Here is a 27,307-nt window from a genome sequence, read left to right as displayed (position 1 = left end):
AAAAAAAAAAAAATAACAAACCAAACCCCCATACTAAACTGTCAGAGGCTGCAGTAGTTCATGCCTCAAACACTGATTAAAAGTTTTGCTTGTTATAACAAAAACTGTATAAAGAAGCTACAACCAAAGAAGCCTCCCTGAAGATACCTGACTGGGACTTTGGACTGTAAATTAAACCACTAAGATTAGATAAAGGGAAAACCCATTCTTCAATCATCTCAGGCCTAGGAAAAAACAAACAAAGCTGAAGGAGAGGAATGCATCCACAAGAAAGCCAAATGCAGCAGACATTCTTCCCTGGCTGAGTTTGGGGTGGGAGAGATCACAGCCTGCAGAAGACAGGGTTACACAGACTCCTCCCCCCTGAAATTATGCAAGGAGGGTAGAGGAGGATGTAGCCTCTGGTTAGAGGCACTGAACACTCATCCTCCCAACACAAACTAGCCCAGCCTGTGGGGTTGGAACCCCCAACATAATTTGTCAAAAACCCCCCAAAGTGCCCCCCCAGAGTCATTCTGAAGCCTTGCACCACAGGACTGCACATGATGCAACAGGGACAATGGCAAACTCCCCCTCAACAGGGAGGTGCCTGAATTTTCCTACCTAGGCTGAACGTGTATTCTGTGCTTTTTGGGGGGACCTTCACCACCAAGACCAGCTGGAAAGGATCAACAGAGCATCACTGGGATCCATGGAGTGGTGATATATTCCTTATTCTGTCTCTGTCAAGCCCTTTCGATCCCCCCCACCTATTTTTTATTTCTTTCTTTCTCTTTCTCTCCCTCTCATATTTACTACCAAATAAAACCCATACTATTGTCACTGGTGTATGGTCTTGTTTGCACCTTAATTCAGCCAGAGGCAGTTCTAAGAATTTTAGTAACTGGATCATGACACAAACCCGTGACAAGACCAAGGTTTCTCATCAGTAGTTTTACAGTTACAGTATCATATAGCTAAGAAAAGGTCCACAAATGAAATCTTCTATATAAATCTACATGCAAAATTCTATTTTATCCAAAGCTCATTATCTGAAGCAGTGTTCCATGACACTAGATTAAAGACAAAGACTGAAAAGAAGTAGAAAAAAAGAGTTTTGCACATTAAGCCAAAATTCTGTGCAAAAAAATAGTTTCCCACATATGGGAAATCAACAGCCAAACAAAAAGGCATACACAAGAAAAGACCATCCATCTGAAAACACTATTAAGGACAATGCTGGTTTTCACAGGAAGCAAGATCCACCATGTTGCTCTCACAACTGAAGGTAATACCCCACAGGCTCTTCTGCCATTGATTCTGCCAGAATCTTTATTGCAACCTACAAAAGCTGCAAATTTAGTTACCTCTTTAGATTATTAATACTGAAACTGGAAGGAAAGGCTAAATTAACAACAGACAGAATGCTAGTCAGCCACAAAAACTGCACAGAAAAAACCCCAATGGGTCAGCTACTAATCTTGGCCTGCACTGGTGCTCAGCAGTAAAAAGTCATGTTGAGAAAAAATGGTACTTCAATCTGTTGTAGGAAACGGTCATAGCATTGCTCCTGATAAAACAAACAAATAAACAATCCCCAGCAAATTAGATTTATGTAGGATATTCTTTTCCAGAATGCAAGATGCTCTACCCCACTTCTTGGGTAGAATTTCCCTGCCTCTGATAATCAGAGATATGATTCATTGAATGTTTCATCCAGACTAAACATAGTCACCACTAAGAAGAATAACCACTATAGCACAGCACTTGCTTGGCAGTACTCTTAGCTGGACATAGAGACTTTGGAGTCTGCTTTATTCAAAACATATTTAACTTGCATTTATCCCAGCCCTGTTACCCTTAAAATAACACCTTCTGAATAATTATCTTTTTGAAACAATCTCACCACACAATTAGAAGAATTCCTGTGCTGTTTGACAAAAAAAAAACCAGCATTAGCATCAACATAAACAAATTTTAAATTGTCAGGGTACCCCAGCCTAAAAAGCTGCTGTTGCCTAACTGCTGTCCATAAAGATGTATCAATTAGAGAAGGTGCTTTCTTCTACTGATTTGTAGGGCTCAGATAAATAGCAGTGAAACCTTCAGAGGCTGTTTTTGCAGCATATAAAACCAGACAGAAGAGTAACATTTGAGGTTTGAAGTTTTTTGCAGGGTTGGGGTTTTTTCGATGGGTTTGTTTTTTGGGTTTTTTTTTTTTGGGGGGGGGCAGGGGGGAAGGGGACACACAGGTGTTTGTTTTTTTTAAATCACTGATTTATTAGGACTCACCTCCACATGGCACAAACCATGTATATTCCTATGTATGGTATCAATGACATGAAACGTGTCCTGGGCTGCATCCACAGCAGTATGGGCAGTGATCCAGGGAGGTGGTGCTGTCCCCAAGGCTCTGCTCAGGTCAGACCCCACCTGGAGTGCTGGGCCCAGCTCTGGGGTCCCAGCACAGCAAGGACATGGAACTGCTGAAGCAAGTCCAGGGCCACAGAGATGCTCAGAGGGCTGGGCACCTCTCCTATGCAGACAGGCTGAGAACTGGCATTGTTCAGCCTGGAGAAGAGAAGGCTCCACGGAGAGCTTGCTTCACCCTTTCAGCACTTGAATGGATTTAGCAGCAGAGTTGCTGCAATAGGACAAGGGGTAAAGGTTTTACACTGAAAGAAGGTGGATTCAGAATACATTTAAAGAAAAAGTTTTTTACAATGAGAGTGGCACAAATTAAAATTACTCAGAGAGGTGGTAGATGCCCTGTGCCTGGAAATATTCAAGGTCAGGCTGGATGGGCCTCTGAGCAACTAGCTATAGATGTCTGTCCCTGCTCGTGGCAGGGGAGGTTGGAATTAGGTGACTTTTAAAGATCCCTTCCTGTCACATATAGGTAAAATCTTACAAAAGAAATACCTTACAAAATCATGGTTTGGCTAAGTATAGCTAACAGCTAGCCTGATAAGCTCCTGTGAAAAAGGAACTGTAACAGTGAGAATCAGCTTGCACATCAATCTATTCCTGTGGGAACAGATTGTACCTGTGAGAGAAAGGCTCTTACCTCTGGGAAATTGTTCTTTACCCAGGAGACAAGTACGTAAACGTGGTTAGAGAAGAAAGTTTTGATGGACATGTACACTAGCCATTGCCAACCAATGAACTGCATTGCAAGGAATTGCTGACCAACTGGAATTAAACACAGTGCCTTCTGATAACCATAGAAATATGAGCTATGTGCAGTAAAGATTTGGCACAGTGCATAAGGAAACAGGAGTCTCTGTCTGTCTCTACTGCGACACCTTCCAACCCAAATGATTCTGTGATTGAGAAGCTTCCTCAGTCAGAAAAACATTACAGTAATGCACATTACAGAACAACTTCAGATAGGTTTTATTGCTCACAAACAAGTGCATTATGAGCCTTAAGCATAATCCTTTCTTGTGTTCACAAATTAAGCAGGAAAAAATATCTATTCCTCCAAGACAGTTCATAAATATTAACTGAATGCAGACTAGCGCGAGAATATAAATTCTTACAGTTTTTAGTTTATTTTATTTTCTTAAACTAAAAATTGCTTACAGTTTTTAGTTTAATAAAACACAGGCATGACTTGTTCAGGAATATTATGAATATTTCACCTAATCTTATTCACAATTTCAAGAGCAAGAGTACTCTCACACTCCTTCACACAAAGGAAAATTCACAAGATGTGTTAAATGGGAAAAATGGCAACGTTTTGAAAAACTGCTGCATACAATGACAATCTAAGAATATTATCCATACTGTTTGATTTCCAGAAAAGCAAGGCAAGATGCAAACTGATAAGGGAAAAAAAAAAGCAGAAGAACTTGCAATCTACTCCATCATCTACTAGACAATCAAGTAACTCTTCAGACTCTGTTTCTGGTGGTGTTTTTTTATAAAAGGAAAAATGTGTCCTGTAAGGCATGAATTTGGCATTATCTGAAGACAGTAAGACTGCTTTGGTTGGGAAATCATTTTTAAGCACACTTTCAACTGGGACTTGAGCATGCCATTGTATTTTGCTGTGAATCTGAGAGACTAGTGGAGCAAATCTGAAACAATCCATCCTCTATGCTGACTGCAGAGTTAAGGTCAGTACTATCCAGTATAATATAAGTATTCATAACAATATTATAGCAGAATAACATCATCAGTCAGGGAAAAGCCCACGATAGCTGAACAGTAACCAGAGGTAACAACAGCCAGGACCCCAACTCACAAAAAACATAATACTAGCAACTGTCACTGAAAGTTTTTAGATTCAATTATTTGAAAAGCTGAAGAAATAGAAAAGTATACTTATATTATGGGGTTTTTTATCTTCTTTATCATCCCTATCTGAAAATAGAATGTCATTTATTAGCAACCAGTTCACAATCTTGAGATGTCTGTAACTAGCTCAGTAGCAAGAGAGTAACAGTCACATTTGAAGCAGTGTTATTAAACACACTCCCTGCATTTCAGACATCCTTTAACTAGAAGTATTATTACCTGTCCAATCTTCCTAAAGGATAAAGAGAGATTCCCAAGTAAAACTTGGGAATAAAGCTGCTCTATCCAAGGATATAATTCAATTTACGGTCTATTTTTGAAAAGCACATAGGTGGTTAAAGTGCCTCATCTCATTCTCAAAACACAGGCCCTAGCTGTGGAAAAAAAAATTAGAACAAAACACCACCAGCTCTCTGTAAGTCACATTAGGAACAGTGAAAAATCACTAAAAACAGCTTCTCTACCATAAGCATGCTATGTCATTGTAACTGCATAATAAAACTTTTTTTTCATATTTTAATTTGGCCACTTACTCAGAGGTACTGGCAGAGAACACAAGACATTCATTTCTCAGCCTTTTAATGCTTGTATTGGTATTATATGAACTCAAGAAATCTTAATTTTCAGTTCAAAATGCATTTTTCTCAGGAAAAATGGTTAACTTTTAATTCTGAAGAAAATACAAACATAGCATTTGTCATGTCATTATTTTGCTGAACTGCTTTAGTCATAAAGCTTCTGGAACATTTCAAACAGCTAAAATGAAGAATGATGGAATTATAGCAACTATATTTTACAATATACTCACCCTGGATTATAAAGCATAACTGCTGACAAATTCTCACAGGATTTAGAAAGATCAGTCATAGACAAGCTGAAGGAAGACAGCAGTCCACTCTAACAAAAGACCATAAAATAAAAGTATTAGACATACTTACAAACTCTTACTTTGATGAAATATTAACTAAAGTACATGAAGCAAATGAAAAAAGGCATCCTACAACAATCAAGACATGTCTGTACTAGAAATAAAATTGTGAAAAGGTTTAAATTTACCAAACACTGATTTAATCTCACCTTTCTTTTCTCTCTTAGCTTAGCAGCTTCTTTAGGGTGGTTAAAGCGAAACATGTTGGTTCTTCCAAGTAATATAACAGCACCTGATGAAAAAAACACACACCACTAACTGACAACATTCTGCAGCTGAAAGTACCATGTAATTTTTGAGACATGCAATGCATAGGCAAAGACTAAAGCAAGAACTAAATGAAAATGCATTTTGGCAAGTGTATAACCATGCATAGTCACAGCTACCTTAACTGATGCATACAGTGTATTCCTTCCTCTTCCTACTTAAACAAAAATGAAACCCACACATGTTCACACACTGCATGAATATGGCTGACTCAAGGTCAATCATGTTCAAGGAGTTCAGTTAAAGAATAAACATAGGGAGAGGAAGCAGCTGCCCCAATTTTATCTATATACTCTTTAACAGTTCTACTTTGGAAGCCATCAGCAGATGCAGATTTAACAGGAACATCCATAAATGTGACCAAGAACAAACTTGTCCATCTGCTACTGATCACTGGTCAGGTTTGAATCCAGCTACACTAAAAGCTCCAGATTTCCATTTGCATTCTCACATTTTTCTTCTCCATGTGGAACACTGAAGCTTACTGTTATTCAAAACAGGATTATTAGACTTTAATACCCAACAGCTATTTCCTTATGGAAGAACCTTGAATAATTCATATTGTTCAATGCACATCTATTATTGTATTTAATCAGTTAAGGTATAGTCACAAATAAAGATTCTGAGCAATTATTATTGTATTTTAAAGACAATGGTACCAAGATTAACACTTCCCTGCTAAGAAGGATATTGTCAGTGATGTCTCACTACTGTCATAACATGGAAGTCTTCCAAGTTCACCACCTCAGAATCAAGCACTTATCTCTCAGTCAGTACAAAGCATTTTTAACAAGGACTCCATTACACTCACAGTATGAAAAATCTGTTATCAAACTCATCACTACAAATTCTTACCATCTGATAATGACATGATGTCCTCAGCAAGGAATGCTTCTCTTAAAATCAGCTTAATTAGGAATATCAACTCAAATTAGGTGATGCAGTCTTAGCAAATAAATGGCAAAAAGCATTACAATCACTTCTTGCTTTCTACACAACACCTCAATTTCGGATTACATTTGCAGTTTACCTCAGTCAAATCTCAAAAATAATTACCTTTCATAAATCTGTATGAAATTCCTTCAGTTGCTTTCAAGTGAAGACAAAAATAATTAATGGCAAACATTTGTGACCACTTCACTAGGTGGAAGCAACGTAAATAAATTAATTAAATTTCAGAATTAATAGTTATAGATATGTGTCCCTAACTTCACAAATTTCAAGGAAGACGGGAGAGAGAAAAAACAGGAAGCACATGAGAGTCAGTCCTAAATGATGGGTCATTTGAATAAGTCCTAGGTTTCTCTTTTAAGTACAGAAGGGCCTAACCCCTGAAACAGACTCTATGGTCCAAACTCCTGAAAATGTATTCTGAGGTAAAGATATATTTAAGGTAAACGACACACTGTATTTGTGAATGTTAACTCAGTTACCTTTACAAAAACACCACAGCCAGAATTTGAAAATGATAGAAGAAATCCATAGAAGGAAGTGGCAATTAATTACCATGCCACTTATTATTTTTGAACTCCATGATAGTCTAAAAATTTAACACATTTTCAAATAAACAGCTATTACTGATGAACGGAAACATTTAAATGTATCAGCAGTTAATCAGTGTTACCTAAAAGCAGGTATTTAAGGACCCTGGCACTTCAAGCTGTGAGACTAAATGCTAACACAGCTGGGATAAATAGATTCCACATGAGTCCTTAAACTAGTGATTTCATCAGTTTTGTACACTTAATGTCATCTTCCTCTCAGACTCCGTCTCCTTGCACACACAAAAAGTCAGCTTAGGCAGCTGTTTTTTACAACTTACCAACCCTAGCAACCCTTTCCTCTTTGAGTTGCAAATTTTTGTCTAAAGAAATTTATGAGGGAAAAAAGTAATGTTTCCACTTTTAGCAGTACAAAAATCACGTTGCAATATGCATCTTAAAGAGGGAAATAGCATCCAAACTCTTACTTTTTTCTGAGGCACACTGAACATTTTCTGCCTGTAAAATGCTGCAGGATAAAGTAAAGATGATTCATCACAACTCATTTTTTACTGTTTACAGAGTTATTTGCTATTAATGTCAATGTTTCTGTTGTTAGGAATTAACGGTCAGATTTACTCAAACCTAAGACCAAGGAGGCTGGGCTTTTTTTTTTCCCTGTAATAGAAACAAGCACATATGCCTCTTGTTTTGCATGAAGAAATAGGCACTCTAAAAAAAATGAGTCAATGTTATCTCTCCACACCTTGCTTTCTGCAAGCAGCCTTTATAGAAGTATTTGTCAGAGTTCAGAAAGGATGCAAGAGTCCCCTTGTTTAACACTGCATTCTACTTTTGTTAGCCTAAGCTTACACTGAAATCTCCTTTTCAGGGAAGTAATGTGAGATTGTTTTTCAGCAGCTGAGCTGTGTCACAGCCTCACTCCTAAACAGGTCTCTTTCAGTTCCTTGCTAAACGGGAAGATACTCTGGGTGCTCCTGGAAGAGAAAACATCGAGCAGCTCTCCTGCAGCACTCACCAGCTCCACTTGTCAGTCAGTCCTTTCCAGGCCAACACAAAGTATCTTTGTTCCTAGCTGTCCTGCTGCTTTTTAATTTCCAGATTTTAAAGCTTTTACATTAAAATTGTAGTTCTCTAGACCTCCTAAGGGTTAGCCTCCCCCTTTTTGTCATTTCCTATAGCTGCAGCAAACAGATACTCAAGCTCAATCTCCTGCTCCACAAGAGAATTTGGCAGTAGTATTAAGTAGGACCAACCTGAAACTTGGGGAGAGGGGCAGGGGTGTCTCTGACACTTTTAGTCCTGTAGATATCTATATTATTTTTCTTAATGTAACAGCAATCTGGCATGGAGTTTATTTTGTGTAAAAACGAACAGAATCAAACGGTAACTATGAAATCATAACCAAGATTATTAGGTTGCTCGGGTTTAGGATTTTTCCTTCTGTTTCTTTTTCTTAAGGAATTGTCTCCCATTTTGTTGCGAAGAATTAATAACGTCTGGTACGTAAGAGAGACAGAAGCAGCTGCCAAGCTCAGAGGAAGAGGGCACTTCTCCTATCTGAGGCTTTCTCTTGGAGGGACAGAGATACCAAAGAATTAGGCTGGGGAAAAGGTGGTCTGGGTGCATCTCGTAGCTCTCTTGCTCTCTCAGCTTCAGAGGAAAAAGTCAAACTGCTGCATGGGATGGGGGAGAACTCGTTGCTGCTGCTGGACCCCAGCCCTGCCCTGTTTCTCCTGCCATGGGTGAGTGAGCCTTTGCTCCTGAGAGCAGCCCTTGAACTAGGGCCTTATTGGTGTGAAAAATGCACATTATATGATTGCCTCTTTGCAAATATTAAAAGGAATACTATATGTGTTATGCTGGAAAGTTATATTGCATTAATTTTGTAGTACTGTATTAATCTTTTTTTAAATAGTGTGTTAAATATAGTTTAGGCTACAACAAAATATTAAAATAGAAACTATGCAATGTAAGATACTGGATAAGATAATCAAGAAATTCTTTGCACAGAGATAACAGCAAAAGACACTGAAATCCCAGAGAGAAGAATTATTGCCTCCTTATCGGGAAGAACCAGGCTCCTTCCACCTTCTTCCAGACTCCACAGAGCCAATCCATGATTTACAAGATGAATGGGAGGACACTGACAATAAACAGAAAAATCCCTAGTTTGAAAGGAATGTTTGCATCATGTATGAGATATATGAACATGCAACAGGCTATTGTTTTAAAGGTTATTCTTTGTTAGCGGACATGCCGTTTTAGGGAAAGCATCCGGACGTCCGTAAGTCTTTGCTTTTTTATTGTCCTTTATTGTCCTAACTCTGATTGTCCAAATTCTTATTGCTCTAATTTTTATTACTATTCTTATAACCATTTTATTACTACAAAACTTTTAAAATTTTAAAACAAGTGATTGGCGTTTTTCACATTGGAAAACTTGAAAAGGACCCTCGCCACTTGTTCTGGTGCCTCAGGGGAAAAGGCGGGACCCCGACCCCTCCCGGGAAGGCGCGTCTTTCCGGCTGTGTGCGGCACAGGAGCCTGACTGCCAGCGCCGCTGCCTCGGGCTTTTTCACCGCGCTCCAACTCACACCACCTGCCTGCCGGGACACCCTGCGGCCCCTGCTACAGCTGCAGAGTTTCTGCCACCATTGTTGCCATTCGGCCCACCCACCATTGCCGCGTGAGGGGACGCGGCCGAGCTGGCGCCGCAGCGCCACCTGCAGGCGTGGAGGACTCACCGCCCCCGCCCTGCCCGCCGGGAGCCAGCAGCGCCCCCTGCTGGCTGTGAGCGGAGCTGCAGCCGCGGGGAAAGCGCCGCGGCCGGGAGAGGCTGGGCTGGGACTGTGCTGCTGCCTGGGTTTTTTTGCCTTGTTATCCATACACATACTAGTAAAGAACTGTTATTCCTTTTCCCATACCTTTTCACGAAAAGGTAACTTCAAAGTTATAATAATTCCGAGGGAAGGGGATCATATTCTCCATTCCAAGGGAGGTTCCTGCCTTCCTTGGCAGACACACATCTTTCAAACCAAGAAAGAAGTGGTTGAAATTACAAAGGAATTCTCTTTTCACCACATGGGAATTCTTTGGCAACAAAAACACCATCGAGTTTTCCAGGTGGTTTCTGCTGGGAGTGGTTGCTCTGTTATCAGTCCCTCTGGCGCTGGCAATAGCTGCTGGAGGCCATAAGGTGCAAACTCTCAGTGTTTCCCAGGTCTCAGTCTGGAGCAGGTTCGAGTGGTTCCAAAAAAGGGAAAGGAAAAACATTCCAGGAAAAAATTCGGACTGCTTAGCTAAACTAACTAACAAGCAGAAGCAAAAAGCAAGAGCAAAGCAGGAGCAGAGCAGAAGCAAGTGCAAATCAAAAAGCAAAAGCCACACAATGTACTACCCTGTCTCTGTGTCCCACCAGCCGTGGGGAGCAGGCTGATAACAAAACCAAAACAAAACATTCGCTCTTCAGAGCCAGTCTTGAAGGCACAGAAATAATATCCAGCATAAACAGAACACACGACTGGGGATACAAGCATCATAACATCACCCTAGGACAGGATTGTAGTTGAGAAGACATTAAATTAAAACCAATTAAACAATAATCCATTTACATACATGCGGATTTTTTTCAGGAAGAAGCAAAGAGGTTGCCTGGAAAATGACATTACACTAGGTAATACCTTGGTTGAGGTGTGTGGGTTCTGTAATCTGAATACCATTCACAGAACACTGTGCTCCATTCAGTGGGATGAGGTTCACCGTACCATTGAGATTTTCAAAGATGCAATGCTCACTTTCCAGATCAAGACCATGAAGAACTAAACGCAAAGAAATAAGATAACATACTTAGACTACTTACAACTAGTAAGATTAACATGCTAATAATAATTTATTAAGAACACATTGCACTACATATCAGAGAGTATATCTTCTCTATTCTGGACAATGTTTTCTTCCTTCCTTTATCACATCCTGCACGCCTTAAATATTTTTTGTTTTATTCTAGTGCAAAGAACTGTGCTGGGTTGGTTTTGCTTTTTTTATATTTTTGCTGCAATGGTCTTTATTCCTGTGCTTTGATGCCTGATTAGCAATGCTCCTTTCCTTCCAATAAAAACCAGAAAAGTACAATTCACATATTTGTAGAAAGAGATTTTTGACCAGTTTCACAAGGAAATAATGAAAACTTGTAGACCTTAGAGCAACCATGCTTAAACCTGAAAAGACAGGATATAAGATTCCATTGTAGACAAAAGGATGGCTGAAGTGAAGTTCTTAAATCTGATTCAGAGCTTTTATCAATCAGTTATGCTACTTTCCATTTTTTGTTCCAATAACGTGTGATAATGTGTACTGCTTAATACCACAACGCATCACAGGTTTGGTAGTTTCATGGAATTTAATAGAGTAATTTAAATCCAGACAACTTTTGACTTCATGAAAATTTACCAAACTTAGTTATTTGACTCAGATTCTCGCCCAAGAATTAAAGGATGCAGTTTACTTAATTAAATTGCCTTCCAGGAACTTATGCAAAGCTTATGTGATAGGACAGTCCAGATGTGGCAGTTAGATATACTGGTAAGAAATCAATAGCAAAACCAGCAGATTTTTACAAATTTTCTGAATTTTTTTAACTCAAATCTGAAGTCCCAAGACTATCTTACATATAATAGTCTAACAATGCTGCCATTTTACTAAGGTTAAGAGAACAATTTTGCAGTAATTGTGTCAGGTGCTATATGAAAAAGGACAGGATTTTTACAGTTCGCTATTTAAAGAGGGTAAGAAATCAATTAGTAACAAGTATATGAACATACTTAAAGCCCACAAGCTATGCTAGAAGTCATGCTCTTTGAAGCAAGTCCCATGCAATTCAGCTTTCAGATTTTCTAAAAATTAAAATACACAAACCACAGAACAACTAACTGAAAAAGGGAAAAAAACATATAAGTTTAGTTCACGTGTTAGAATATAAAAATGCCAAATTCCATACCAATGTCCTGTTCTGTTATAGCATCTTCTCGGCCAACATAAGTTTGGCCCTCCTAATTAAGAGAGAAATACACATTATTTCCAGTTGGAATCTCCTTATCTCCCCCACAAGAATATAATTTATCCTTCCACTTTCTCAGGGTAACCTGAATGAAATATGTATTTGCACATACATGAAAAAAGGAATCATGTAGCATTTTCAAAATGCTTTCACAGTCTTTACTTTACAATATTATAAGCAAAATCATGTTTCAACTGTCCAGTGCAGAACTACCTTTATAGTTTTTGGACAATCAAGATTTAGATTTTAAGGTGAAGCTTTATAACATTAATAACAAACCAATACACACAGACAAAAATATGAAACACCTATAGCTAGTTAACCAGTTGACTCTCAGGATAAACTTAAAACAGATATTTTCATTTCATCATTTCCAACCTCTTAAGAGCTTTTCTTACTGGAGCAGACAAGCATGAAAAGCTTTTCTTACCATAGTAATGTAATGAGCACTATATATAGATAGCAAATCAATACTGTAATTTTTCTACAGAAAAGAATCACAAGGCATATAAAGGCTACAGAAACAGAGATGTGTATTTACCTTCAAATGGTACAAGATGATACCAGTACTGAGAAGATCATCATCAATGCCAATGAGATGAGGCAGTTCAGAATCTAACACAACACCTATCCCTTCTTTCCTCAGAGCCAAAGTTTGTTCCTATAAAAGACAAAAGTCTGTTTATTAGGATATGCAAGAAATACCTCTCTTCCTTCTCTCTCTAAATCACATTTAATGTAACTTCTTTTGTGTAATATCACACAGAAGAAAGAGCAATTTTTTTAAAAAAATTTTGATTTTACATTTTAAACGTGACTTCTTTACTTTTATTAAGCATTCCAAGCTCGCTGTTGAGGAAATCTGTGAAGGTGTTATTTGAAGGAAACCAGACAAACAGCTGAACTATACCAGAGAAGGAGCATCAATCAAGAGTGTAACAAAGCAACGTAGTCTAAAAGCAAGCTATGTGCTACCTTTCACAATGGTAAGGAGAATTTCAAACTCCTCAGCATTCAGTACAGCTAAAGAACAGAAAACTGAAAACTTTTCAAGCAGTCTTTTCAATAAGATGAGCCTTGCACAATAAAAACCCCAGACCTCTGACAAATCAGTAAACCTAAGCAGCTGAAATATCATGCAATGGAAGAGAAGCACTGCCAGTAGTAAATAAATGTAAGAAATATTCACAGCACATAATTTCAGTACTTCAAAATTCATCCATAGGTTGAAGCATCATTCAGCAGGACTTCAAGTGGGAGATTTCAGCCTTGGATAAAGTAATGTATTGTGTAGTACACAACAGTCTATGCAATAAATAAAAAATTAATTATAGCTTTGAAATAAGTTTTAGTATTTAAAAAGTACAATTTTCAAGTTGAAACAGAATCCCATTGGCTTCTAGGCCTGGAAGATTACAACAATAGAAATTGTGAATGTCTCCACACACACACACAATCCTTCAAGACAAATATGTTTTCTGTGTAAAAGGGCTAAGCCCTGACAATCCATGAAGCAGAGGCAATGTCAGCAAGTATTCCTGTGTATTACAAGGAGCACACTTTTCTCCTGGTGGTAATAAAAATGGAAAATAAGTTTTGTGACAGCTGCATGACTACTCCTTTTCCAAGTCATCAAATGCCTTCTCCAGAGCCAGAAAGACACTACACTGTTTGTAAGAAAAAACAACACATAGATTGCTATATGTATCTTCCCAAGTACAGCAACTTGCAAGTCTAAAGAAAGTAGATGTAAAATCTCATTTCCCTGCAGAAAAAAAAAAACGTTGTCAATATTGATGCTGTCTAAAAATTTCAAGTATGGATAAACTGGGCAAGATGAGATGACGACACAACATACAAGACACTGCAAAACAAAACTGGGAAATGTTACTGTGGTCATAGATGAATCAAAAAGTTCTCCAGAATACAGAAAGAAAAAAATAAGCTGTGATTCATGTGCAGCTCAGATATTCACAATGCACCCAGATATTTGTTCATATTATAAAAGAGTCACATCATAAACCTAAAAAATACAGCTTAATTAATTGTTCAAGTGAAAAAGTAATTTCAGATGAAAATACCTATCACATATTAGATATTTATTGAGTAACATCTACTGTTATACATAATTTATAATGTTCCCACATGACAAGGATGAAAAGAAGACCCTGAGGACAGTTACTGCTAGCACCTTGGGCCCAATGGAACTGATAAAATATTAAAAGCCGAATATTTTTTCCACAGCACAACAAAGCATTTGCCAATGTCCCTGAAAGAGGAAAAAATAAACATCCCAGGAGACAAAAAATTGTCACTGGGTGAGAAAAATATCTCACTAATAACTAAAAATAAAGAAACAATATGATTCTTTATTTTCCAGTCTTTCAATATTCAACACATTCTTATTATAATAAGAGATTAATCATGTATAATTGCAATTTAGAACAGATGGATTGCTTTTTTATTCAGATCTAAAATTAAAGAACACAAACTAATTGAGTTTCTAGAGTTACATTTTGTAAATGACTACCATTCACGCGCAGAATGTATCCTCTTAATGGAAATTTTATAAGAAATGCAGCAGACAGTAGCTGTGATTAACTATAATATTTTTAGCTTAATACAGGCTGTAAATAAGCTTTTATCTTCAGATACAATTTACTAAAACAACCTGAATATTAATCAGATACCTGGAGTAACTCCTGAACTTTAATCGTTTGGTTTAACATTTAATTCCAAATTCAAAAGCTTATGCAAGGATGGCTCCAAAAGCCAAACTGTGCACTTCTGCCCCAAAATGAAATCACAGAAACATGACCAACAATAAATCTTTATTACTCTGTTCTCTAACAGTGAGAAAAGGAAAAGAAAAAGGCCCCAAAGAAGTAGTCAAACTGTTCATCCTCGATAGCATAGGAAGAATGTTTTTGAAGAGGGACAGACCTCTTTTGAAATAAATTGGTGGTCTGTAAGCTATTACAGGGCAGAGAAATTATTAGGTTTAATTCACTATTTGATTCACTTCCATTTGAGCTACATAATTTTAAGTGGTGAATCCATAACTCAAATTACAAAAGCATGAAAGGTCACTGTCCCTATTAAAAACAACTAATTCAGAAAATTTATGAAAATCTCAAGATGCAGTTGAAAAAAAGCTGAATGTACCCACATGCTTCTTAGCTGGAATTATCCTTAAACAGAAAAGTGTACACGTACTCCCTCAGTATTTAAGATGTGTTCACAAGCTGGGGAAAATAAAGCAAGCTGAATATTATCCACAAAGGAGCACTTTGGTTGGTACAAGGGGCCACTGTGGTAGGAGCAGAAAAAGGTTTTCTTCTTTGGGAGCTGTTAGATCAAATGGACTCACTTGGAGAGTAGAAACTCAGAAAGTAACCCTGAGACAGAATACAAAAAAACCCACGTCTTTAAGTCAAAGTTAAAATAAAGGGATTATATTGTATATTTAAATTCTTATCTCTTTGAATTCAGCTCTGACTCAGCTATCAGAACTAGCCTGATACAGTAAATTCATTTACATTTATATAGAGAGATATAAAAGCTTTTGTGAAAACTCATTTCTTCTGTACTGATGTAGTAAGTTTACTGTATTAACTGATACAGTGGCACCTCTAAACTAAGATATGATCTGGTAGTTTAAGAACAAATCTATGACTGAAGTACTCACTTGAGCTGAAAAGTTCATCATCATCATATACAACTATCCATTATAAAGGCCACTGCTGTGACACACAGGATGTCTTTAAATGGATCTCTTTGAATGCACACACAAAAACAGAAGCACACAGCTTTACTCTTTGTTTTGGCCAACAAGATACTGAATTAAATTTAAAAAGAAAGTCCAAATGGCATTTCTAACATTCCTTTACCAATCCAGTAGTAGAAGAAAACATTAGGCTGCTATTGTCCCAGCACATATTAAAGACTACATGTAATTAGTGCACTGCAGTGAACATAACCTCTCAGGAGAGCTCAATTTTTGTCAAACTTTCCAATGCAAAAATGTAATTCCTTTATTTAAATATTGAACAGATAGCTGCTGGCACACAGTCCTGAGAATACGCTGTACAGACATTTTCAGTAAAACATGACAATTTACTTAGCCAGCATGATGTTCCAATTTCTACTTTAAATTATTAAAAAAACCCCACATGATACCAAACTAAAAAATTATGTGCAAAAATGTCCAATGGCAAAAGTCTTGGCATTAATATTTAACCAGACTATATATGAGAAAATTCTTATGCTAACAGGTACTTTGGGTGCATTTGATTTTTTTGAAAATATACTATTATATCCCGAGTTCACAAAAATGTCTGACTATACTCAATGGCCCAGCACTAACATTAAGTCCTCTATAAAATGTACAGATGTAAACTGCACACAAGCAAAGTTCTTCATTCTTAATTGGTCTTCCTCCAGTTATGTATTCAATTCACTGTGCATTTCCTTTAAATCACTGGAAACAAATGTTTCATACTTAAAGAAAAAATATTCCAGGGTTCAGAATTCAAATGCTCCTGAAAAAATTTATTTCCAAACCCAGCAGATACAGAGACTATGTAAACCGAGAGAAGAAATAGGGTGAAGGAGCCTGAGTGAAAATTCAAAACTTCTCTCGCCGAAGTTTGAGTTTCCAGAATTAAACCTCCACAAAAAGGGAAAATGAGACACAAGTGTGGGCAGGACTGTGATGAATGTGCATAAACCCAAGAGGGAAATTCCCAAACAAGCAGTGCTCACTTGATGTTTTTTATATGAGGAAGGAGAAAAGAAAATTGATCATCAGAAGTTCAAAACCAAAAAGCAACCCCTTGTTGTAAAATACAAGGACACTGTGGACACCAATAATTTACATAGTTGCAAGAAATTACCTGGAAAAAAGATGAGAGAAGGAAAAGAGGTACTTGTGGACAAAGGCACAAAGGTATCTGTAAATAAGCTTTTATCTTCAGATACAATTTACTAAAACAACCTGAATATTAATCAGATACCAAAGGCTGAATAAACCATAACTCACCTACATGGAGCTTATTCCCTTCATTTGGGTGGTACAGTCCTAATGCAGGCTTTGCATGGATTAAAAATTGCAGGATATAAGAGGAATATACTGCAGACAGACTTCTGCTTCTGTTTACATAATATAAATTATCAGAATAATTCTAGATATAATTCTTCTCAAAATGCTACATAAACAGAATGACTACTCCTCTGAATTGTCAATTGCATTGCATGCTAATTATTATATTTATAAAGATGACAGCCAACTACTGAAGTTGCACTCACAGTATTGAGGCAAGTGTAGAAAAAAAATTAGTAAAGCTGCCAGTAAGCCCCACAAAACACAAGCAAGCTGATTTGATTGGTTCTGTAATTAAAGGAAAACCTGAAGAATTTTACCTCTGCCTGAAATGCAACATTTCTCCTACATGAGGAGAAACAACTGAAAAGTGACCTCCTGTGTCACAAGTGCTATGCCCAAACACTGTAACAAATAATTTTATAGATTACACTCAGACTCTCATCCATTATATAATGCAAAATTATTTCAAATATTTGGTCTGAACTTGGTAATAACCAGTTTATGCTCTCACACTTTGCATCGCTATTGCCATTCAGTTAAAATAATAATTTTCCTTCTCCAGCCTTTATTCATTGATACTGGCAGCAGTGGTATCTGTTCTTTGTACTGTGGTTATACTATGCCAAATTCCAAGCATTTCCCCCAGGAGATGAGCAGGCTCACCATATCCCAGGGTTTAGCACACTCCTTCTCAAGGTCTTCTTCTTTGCCAGCTTCCATGGTGTGTTCCCAGTGTGTATAAAATTTTGCCAGCATCATGTACACCCCTTTTTTCCACTCAGTGCACACAACATCTATCTGATCCTTCCAGATTCATGTGTCTTTCATGCACATGTACCATCTTGTGACAGTAAAGTCTCACGCCATCCTCCTCCTCTTCCACAGTGTATTAAGCCCTTTGCATTGCAAACTATTTACCATCAATGATTCTTCTGTTATCCTTAGACTCACCCAATCCTCTCTCAGATGCTCTGCTAGAAAAATTACCTTTAATACCAGCAAACTTCACGAGTTAACACATTTCAAGAAACCATTAAGCATGATCAAGCCCAAAAACGTGCTCCAGGACCACCTCCCCAAAACCCCTACAACTTCTCTCCCCTCCCAGTACCACACTTCCATCACATCCTTGGTATAAGCATTTTTATTATATTTAAATCCTTACTTCTACACTACATAAATTAGGAAATAGTTTCCTATACATCTCAGGGTCAAATGCTCCATCAACATCCACCAACATGAGAACCAGTCCCCCACTATTTCTAGCAGGGATCACTGTTAATTAAATAGAACTAGATCCAGCACATCCTGAGCAGACAAACCAGGATGAGACAGCTCAAGAAAAAAATCACAGACTACAGACAACATGACAAATATTCATTAAATAGGAAATTACTATTTTAAACTGAAGAGATTTACAGAGAGTTATAACTATGATTTTGAAAGACATGGCAGAAAAAAGACACCATTTCAAAGAAGTTTTCTCAAGAAAAGCAAATTAAATTCTCCTTACTAGTCCAGCAAATATAAGCTGTTCAGAAAGCAGTGTCTGCCAAGTTTTAGAGTCCTTCCACAATTCACTTAAGCATAACAAACATAAGTCAGAGCAACAGTTCTGAATTTAACATTTGCATTTAGCTTTAAATGCTTGTTTCCACAGGGTAATATTTTAGCAAATTATTTTCCATTCGTTTTATTTTGAGAACAGACTTTGTAATTACTTTTCTGGAAATTGCTGAAGGTGTGATCACCTTACCTTCTTTCCCAGACATTACGTGCTAGGTTTTACTAGGTCAGTTAAAGAAAACACAGGCTGTCACTTATGTGACGCTTTTAATGCAAATTAAAGGCCTATTAAAAGGTCACAAATCATAAAAAATATATTCCATTTGATCTCAAGGCAAACATTTAAGGATATTACAAAAAGACAGGATAAAGTGCCCTTTAAAAACTATCAGTTTGATTTTGTGTACCCAAAGCATAAAATAATTGGTGCATTAAGCTGGCACAAATAGCATTAGCAACTGGTGTCCATCACACAGTGACCAGGATTTGTGATATTATCTTTTCCAAAGCAGGTAAACTCAGCTGGGGAAACTGAACTTCTCTTATGAAAACATCTTCCCTTTACTCTAATTCCAGTGAAATACATCTCATCTAAAATATATACTTCAATTCTATCATTAATACTTATACAAGATAAGCATATAAAAATACAGATATAAAAACTGTATAATTATACACAGTCAATGGCTTGAATTTTCTAAATTCAATCATTTCTAGTAAAATGATTGAGAGCCAGAAGATAGACAGGAAATGCCCATGTTTTATATTACCCATCCTTATATTACATGTAATGAAACTACAGTTCATTTCACAATTTTAATAACAAAATGAAAATGAACAAGTCATTCTAACTTGCAACAACCCAGTACAGTAATTAAACTGCTTTAAAGGGCAACATAAGAGGACACCAAAAGCTTCACCTGTAGTTGCAATACAATGACCTCAATTCCAATCATACACAACAATGAATCATACATACAGATGCCAAACAAGATCACAGCACCCTTTTAAAAAGTGAGGTTGAAAAAGAGGATAAACACATAATAAGGGGAAAGGACAAGATGACAAGAGTAGAAATCCAGAAATATAATCACAGGAAATAGGTACCATATGAATCAAAGGGAAGTGTCATTTAAAAATAAATTAAATAAAAGTAATCTATATGGAGATATCTATAATCTGGCATGAGTCCCTAACATCAGGGCCAAAAGAATTATCATATCTAACAAAAATCAAGACTACTGAAATCATATTTCATAGCCAAGATGGACATCCCAAATATTGACTGAAGGGTAAATTTCCTGTCACTTTTTTTGGTATGTTCAGCAAAAATTGAATTGAAAAATTCAAAAGGGAGGAATCTCTTGCACTGTACTATGTAATCTAGACTACAGTACATTATGTCTTTCTTGGCAGATTGCAGTTTTGCCATATTTGAGTATTTTTAAAAATCAGGACCATTGAATCAATGAAAGGGAACAGCACAGCTTTGCCAACTACTAAAAGAAAATAAGGCTTCTTTGAAAGATGCAAACCTACTTGCAAAGCAATCTACCCAAAACTCAAGAAGCAACTGCTGATAATTGCATTTTGCTATCTGATCTGAACCTTAATTTGGATAGCATTTTTTGCATTCTGACAAAAACCTTCATGAAAATACTTTTTGTTAGCTGATATAAAACAACAAAAGAGGAAGTATGACAAAGGAGGTATGGCATTTGTTGTATTTGCATACTGTAAGAAATGAGGCAAGTTTTATTTCCTCAGTGGAAAAGCTTTATGTTATGTTTAAATATGTTATTTTATTAACAGAGAAAACCATTAGATTTACTGTGTTAAGTAGCTTATACTTAGACAAAACTACAGAGATTTAAACATAAAACCAAATATAACCAAATTCTCTCCCAGGCATATTTCAATTAAGAGTATTAATGACTATTTAAATTCAGCTAATCAATTTAGATCTTAAGAGACTAGCAACTTGAAAAGAAAATGGCCAAAAGGAAATTCCTCAGGAGGAAACAGTCTCAAATTTCCCTGGGTTAGGGATACGGTAAGATACAATTTCCATGGGTTAATAGAATCTTAACCTTAAAATTCTCCTTTGCCTTTCTGTTATGTTCCCTATATACGATTGTAACTCTGGAACCCATCAAGGTCAATCAGACCATGGCCTCCTTCCTTCCACTAGTCCATGTTGGATTTTGCAGCCAAATCTCCACTGATTGAAACCAGAGAAAAAAATAATAAGAGACAACAAGGTGATCACGTAATTAAAGACTGTTAACAGAGCAAATGACAGGCAGGCTATTGTAAACCAGCTGGGCACTTCAAACATCTACATTTGAGCTGCTCAGAAGCATGACTCCATACTTAACACATTATCAGCTGCACTTCTCAATGGAAAAAGCTTTCCTTGCAAAGTTGGGATACACAACCAAAAAGACAAATAGATCTGTGTTTTCTTATTAAGGGCCAATTAACAACTCAAATGAACACCAGAAAACTGAAACTATATGCTTCTCTTCTTCCACACAGATAATTCTTGGTTATATGACAGTCTGCCCGAGTATAAGATTTACTGTTTTCCCCAAAATTCAGAGTATCCGTGCAGCACATAACTAGAAAATTAACAAATTCTGCAGATCAACTGGCATATCAATATTTCAAAGTGTGGTTTTCTCAGTTCTCATCAAAAAGCTGTCACCACAGAAGCTGCAGAAGCACAAATGACAGGCTGATCCCACATGGGGAAAAAAACCACAGAAAAACCACACAAACAAGCAAACAAACAAACAAACACACAAAAGGCAAACAACCCAGACAACTATGGACATGCCATTCCTTTGTGCAAAACACAACACACAGCCGGGTATCTTGACTGGGTTTTTTTAAGTTTGTGGATAGCTTATCTTGTTCCTTAGAGCAACCCAACTTTGTATGATGCCTGGAAGATGAGATTTTGAATTATTTCCCTTGACCAGAAATTCTTCTTGAAAACAAACATCTCCACATTCAACCAGAAAAAAACAAGACAGACAAATCATCGCTTCTCAGAAGATTCAAGTATGTTCTTTTCATGAGTCACATCAGCAGCTTTTTTGGCCTGCTGTCATAGAATCATAGAAGCATTGGGTTGAAAGGGACCCTCAAAGGACAACTTCAACTAGACCAGGTTGCTCAGAGCTCCATCCACCACCTTGTCAAATCCTTGTGCTGACCATGCCATTATCTAGTCAAAAGTCTGATACTGTAGCCTGAGCTTAGGAATGCAAATGGAGGAGGATGCTAAAAAGCTTCCAAGGGCAGGTAATAAACCAATTTCACTCCCTACAGCACCAAACTGCTTCTTCAGATAATCAAAGGTCTGAGCACCTTTGGATTGCTGCAAATAAGTTAAAACACTGTTCCTGATGTTTTGAAATATAACCCATCTCAGATTTGTTTCCTTAAGCTCTGTGAACACAGCAACAAAATTAAAACAACAAGGGGCAATGAAAAACAGTGGAAAATAAAAATAAACTTGCAACCTTTTGACAGTCAAGGGTTTAGAGCAGTGTCTGTTCAGGAAGATACTTTTTAACAGACACGTACCATAGAGAAAAGCTGATAATTGAATTAAACACATTCAGAACAAATACTTCAGCCACAGTTTGTCTAGATGTTGCAAATAGGACTTTGAAAGAAATTAAATGTGAATATTTAACAAAAAGTTCTACAGAAGCTGACATTTTGAAGATGATTAAGTTCTTGTCTGGTCTGTTGTGGATTAATTAGTTCTAATTATGTTTTCTGTATTTGCATAAAGGCAAAAACTCCAGATATAGAAATTATATTCATGGATGAACTGTTACTAGGCCAGATGCTGCCTGAAACCACAAGTCTTTTGCTGAAAAAGTTCCTGCAAGACACTGTGATTTCTTTCACAGAGAAGGAAGTTCTGCTTGGGAAAAGAAAAAAGCAAATGCCCCACAGAATTCTGTCTAAACCCTGTGTTTTTAAGATATTCATACAGCCAAATCCACTTCAAATGGGAATTAGACATTTAAAATATCTTCAAGCACTAATTGATATTTCAGTACCTAAAATAGGGATAACCTGAAACACTAGCCCATTACCCTCCAATAAATAAAACTGAATCTGCACTTTCTTTAACAAGACTCTTGTTGGATGAGACAACCACAGCTGACAAGATATTTTTATGTCCTTTTGGGAAGACTGTAGTGGAAACAGAAGGATATTAAGTTACATTAGATTGTCAGGGTTCACACTATATCTCAGTAACATTTTCATACTCAGAGGAAAAAATATGTAAGTGGACCAGAAGAAAAAATCCTGCATAATAAAGTAATCTTTCTATGGACCAACTGGAAAAATCTACAAGAGTCAGAAAAAATATCTGGAAACAACAGAGTTCAGAGTGCTGAACAATGTGGAAAGTGTAAAATTTTCATAAGAAAGTATGTCCTTTAATGTTAAATCTTTGTTACACTTTAAAGCCTAATCAACAAGAAGGGAGATTCAACCTGTAAATCAGAGAGCAGCAAACAAGCTCTAAGTGATGTCCAGGTGTTAGAAAAACAAAGTTCTCACTGGTAAAATTGCCTAGTTAAGGTTTAGGGCTGGACATGCTTCAGTGATCTCAGACCTAGGAGGAAGTTAACAAACCTTGGGAAGAAGGATGTACCACTTACAGTGGGCCCAGAGAATGCAAAATTTATGGGTCACAAGGACATATGGCAGAAGTTCCAAGATAAGAAAGAAACTAATAAACCAACTCACCCATTGTGCTGAAATCAGCTTCGACTGGGTAAAAGGTAATTTCGGCAGGGGCAGATCACAATCACCAACCCTAGAAATCCACAGACCCAAAAGAAGAGAAAGCCTGAGCATACAGACTAATTCACATGGGAAGAGAGAGAATCATTAACCAACAGAAGAGGGAATACCAATTAATACAAGAGCTAGGCGACTTGTAGCCAATGCACACTAATTCCTTTGTTTGTTAAAACGTATAAATAGCAACAAGTTCTGACAGCTGGTGTGCTTGATTTGTGGAATACCACCAGGCACCCAGGGTTGTTCAACTCTGAAATAACTGTTCAGTGTCTCTCTCTAGTGTGCAATTATTGGTTTGTTGCACACCAGGTAACAGATCTGATCTTTGTGGACAAGAGCTTTTCACACTTGCATTGAGGGCTTAAACTACCAAAGGCTGAAGAGATGGAACAGACCCAGTCCTTGCTTTTGAATGCTGCATTGCCATCCAGAAGATAGACAGACACCTCATCAATAGTTTTCTAGACAATCAGCATATACATAGTAACATCCCAATATATGAAAATACTGGAAATGGATGTCAAGAAACACTAGAAATGCCAGAATTAGGGAAGTTATTGATAAGAAGGTTGAAAGTGGAAAAACATTTCTCAATGCATAATATTGCTCAAAGAACTAAAAGAGGAACAAGGAAATTCCACTCCCAAGTATGAGAAAATATTTAGTGTATGGACAAGAGGAACAAGAGGTAGGAGAGGAGTAAAAAAAATATTTCAAAATATGGAAATTGGGTTTGGGCTTACTAGTAATATTTCCTTAAAAGGTGAAGGAATAAGCACAGTTGAGTAATTAGCTTGCTATGTTTTGGATGAAAACTGGTTACATGAACACCCTTCTTGTTCTATAGACTGTCTTCCTTAAAAATACTTATGACAAACAGATCAGCTAAGGCAGAACACTAACAGCTGAAAACAATATGATAGTGTCTAACATTAAATCCAAGGTTAAAAAAAAAGGCATTCCAAGAAAACAACTATGAAATGTTTGAGATTCTCACTAAAGTGACAGCCCACACATTAAAGCAGGGAAGTCTTTTGCTCTGTATTGTATCAGTGAAGCTGATCATCTTACTGGGTGTCTGTTTAAAAAACTTTCGTTTTTTATAAAGCTGCATATACAATATCAAATTTCTACCCCATGTTTTATTTCAGTTTGACTTCTGGAATATCAAAATAAATTTTGAATCACTAGCCTCAAAAGTAGTACATGCTATTTGGGAGGCAATGCTAAGAGAGGAGGAGATATGGAACACACCATCAGTAGAGGTGTATGCTTTATAACTTGTGCACATGCCAAAGTTACATTTGGGACTATCCTGGAACTTCAACAAATCATTTCTGAAAATTAAAAATTATGCTCTTTCTTTATAGGCAATAAATTATTTATATAGCCATCAATTACAAAAGAGGATATTGATTTACTTGTGCATATAGATGTTGGGTAAGGCACAAACTCTTACTGTGTCCTCTCCTTCTAGATAACAGAACAAAGAATTAACACTATACTATTGGCTGTGCTGGTTTCAGTGCATTTCAAACAAAAAGTTTAGTAGAGGTAAGACACTTCATTCTTCTGAGACAAAGAAACTTCTACTATGCAAAACTACAAAGCAAACCACCACTGCAGAAACTTCCTAAGCAGTTTTTCCCCCATTTCCCAGAGCGTTAGATCACAGCACCCTCATCAAGCAAAGATGCCAATTGAAGAGCCTGCAAAAAGCAAGATCAGAAAATTGCAGTTTTGTTGTGAGCAGCTTACTGTGAAAATGCAGGTGCTCCTGCAGCAGCCCAGAGAGACATCAACTGCTCTCTGCAATGAACACCAGTCAAAAGGGCCAATGCAGGATGTAGAACTGCTTAAATGAGCAACTGCTAAGACAGTGAAGCTCAAGTGATGGAAAATGAATGATGTAAAGAATAAGGAAATTACAGGAGCAGTTCTCAGTCTCATGAGGTCAGCTCACCCTCTCCATTTTTCATTCTTTCTCTTTCCCTCTCGAAACAGATTGCCACGTGCTCACTGCTGACATACAGCTGGCTACTAATATACAGAAATCCTACTATTGTGGTGGCACCCCAAAGCACCTCTACATTTAATGTGCTGCAAGGATTTCTATAAGAAGCCTTAGCATGTAAATTTTTTCAGGAAATTTGGCCTTCATTCCTGGAATTCCAACAATGAACTTAAGCTGAAATGGCTGCTCCTTAACACTTCAGACTTTTTTGCACAGACAGAACTACTTCTGACATCTGAGAAAAATCTCCTGAATAGAGTTGCAGGATTTGGCTAATTGTAAGCAGAGGTTACTATTCTGGCTTTCTGGACACTAGTCTGTAAAATCCTGTTTTCCAGTGGCTTATAAAACTTAAACCATCAAAGCTTCTGTTTTCCATGCTGGAGCATCTGCTGCAGGCTGGTTCCTGTCCCCCCTAGCCTGATCTAAGGGAAAGCTATTCTTCTGTTTCAAGAAGTCAGACAGCCAGAGAAAATTTGGTTTGTCCCAAGTGAAGGATGCTTCAGAGTCTCCTATGTGTGAACACACTGAGGACACACAAAGGGCAAGTAAGTCTGCATACAGCAACACTGACATTTGGGGCAGAGAACAAGGCTTTTCTTGCCACTACTGAGCTACTGAGCAGGAGATATTATACCTCCCAGCTAGGAGACAGCAACTCCACCCCTCAGTATTCTTCATGCTGATAGCTAGAAAGGGAAAAAGGCCTGGCTGGAAGACAAAGAAACAGGCTATTTTCATTCATCTCTTCTTGCAAATGCATTGCGAAACAGCCTTTAATTACATGACAACATATTTTCTACAGGACCTGTAAATAATTTATTTCATAGACTTTATTCTGGGAATGAATCAAGAAAGCAGTGGACTATTACCTACAGGACTCCTACCTCATTTGTTGCTAAAGCTGGATGATAAATGAGTCAGGAAATTATAGAGAGAAAAAACCTCCTAGGCTCACAGCAAACACATTTATTAATTTTAAAAGCTATTTTGCTATTTTTCACATGTTTCTGGGGCAATAGGAGAATGAAGTGTTTCACTTACCTAGAATTCTGTTTACTGTTTACCTAGATATTCATCTCTACCTCTGTAGAGATTATTCTAAAGTAAGAGATTGCTTTAAATGTGTGAATTCCTGCCTCTGGATCAACATGTAACCCATGCTATTGAACAGAATTGGAGGAGGAAGAAGGACTATGCATACTAGCAAGGAACAACCACCAAGGAGAAAAAAACAGACTTCAGGACTAGCAGCACAACGGTGAAGACTTTTGCAGAGATGCATGTTCTTGACTGGCTGCAACACCACAGTCTGTGCTGCCACCTGTGTCTAAGACTGTGAATCAAGGCTAATGCCCAGCTGCCATTTAAGATGAAAAGTCAGATGCACAACAGTACCATGCACTCAAAGGTATGAGAATCACACAGCAACAAACTCCTAAATATACTGCTAAACCACCAGCAGAATAAAATGTTTCTAGCATTTCATATCACATTGTCATTAGAAACAGCTCCTTTGTGAGGCAGATGTAAATTTGGGGTTCATCTAAACTGTTGATGTTGGAATGCTCCGTTCCCACCCCATAGCCAAATCCAAAGACAAATTTACATTTCTTTCTCTCTCTTAATACTTCTCTGCTGATCCTTTGGGAGAAACAGTTTTTAGCATATATTTCTTTTTCTTTCAGGAGATTCCACTGATTTCAGTTGAGACCACCTTCCTGGCACAAGATAATTAATAGAAAAG

The 27,307-nt window shown here is 37.3% G+C and overlaps 1 protein-coding gene across 12 annotated transcripts in view; it reads right to left on the bottom strand.

Moving 5' to 3' along the window:
• KIF16B (kinesin family member 16B) overlaps positions 1–27,307 on the bottom strand; it is a 135,339-nt gene that overhangs the window by 64,549 nt on the left and 43,483 nt on the right. For all 12 annotated transcript variants that reach the window (XR_010359580.1, XR_010359582.1, XR_010359583.1 and 9 more), the window contains exons 13-17: positions 12,579–12,698; positions 11,978–12,029; positions 10,662–10,799; positions 5,359–5,441; positions 5,090–5,178 (exon numbers count right to left, since the gene is read on the bottom strand). Coding sequence is in view for 7 of the 12 variants with exons in the window: in XM_064415400.1 (XP_064271470.1) it covers positions 5,090–5,178; positions 5,359–5,441; positions 10,662–10,799; positions 11,978–12,029; positions 12,579–12,698 (482 nt within the window). In the remaining 5 variants the exon portion in view is untranslated. The remainder of the gene's footprint in view (positions 1–5,089; positions 5,179–5,358; positions 5,442–10,661; positions 10,800–11,977; positions 12,030–12,578; positions 12,699–27,307) is intronic.

Source organism: Passer domesticus, chromosome 3 (assembly GCF_036417665.1).
Source record: "Passer domesticus isolate bPasDom1 chromosome 3, bPasDom1.hap1, whole genome shotgun sequence".
NCBI lineage: Eukaryota > Metazoa > Chordata > Aves > Passeriformes > Passeridae > Passer > Passer domesticus.
The sequence above is the reverse complement of the archived record's forward strand: the minus strand, read 5'-3'. Positions and strand labels throughout refer to the sequence as shown.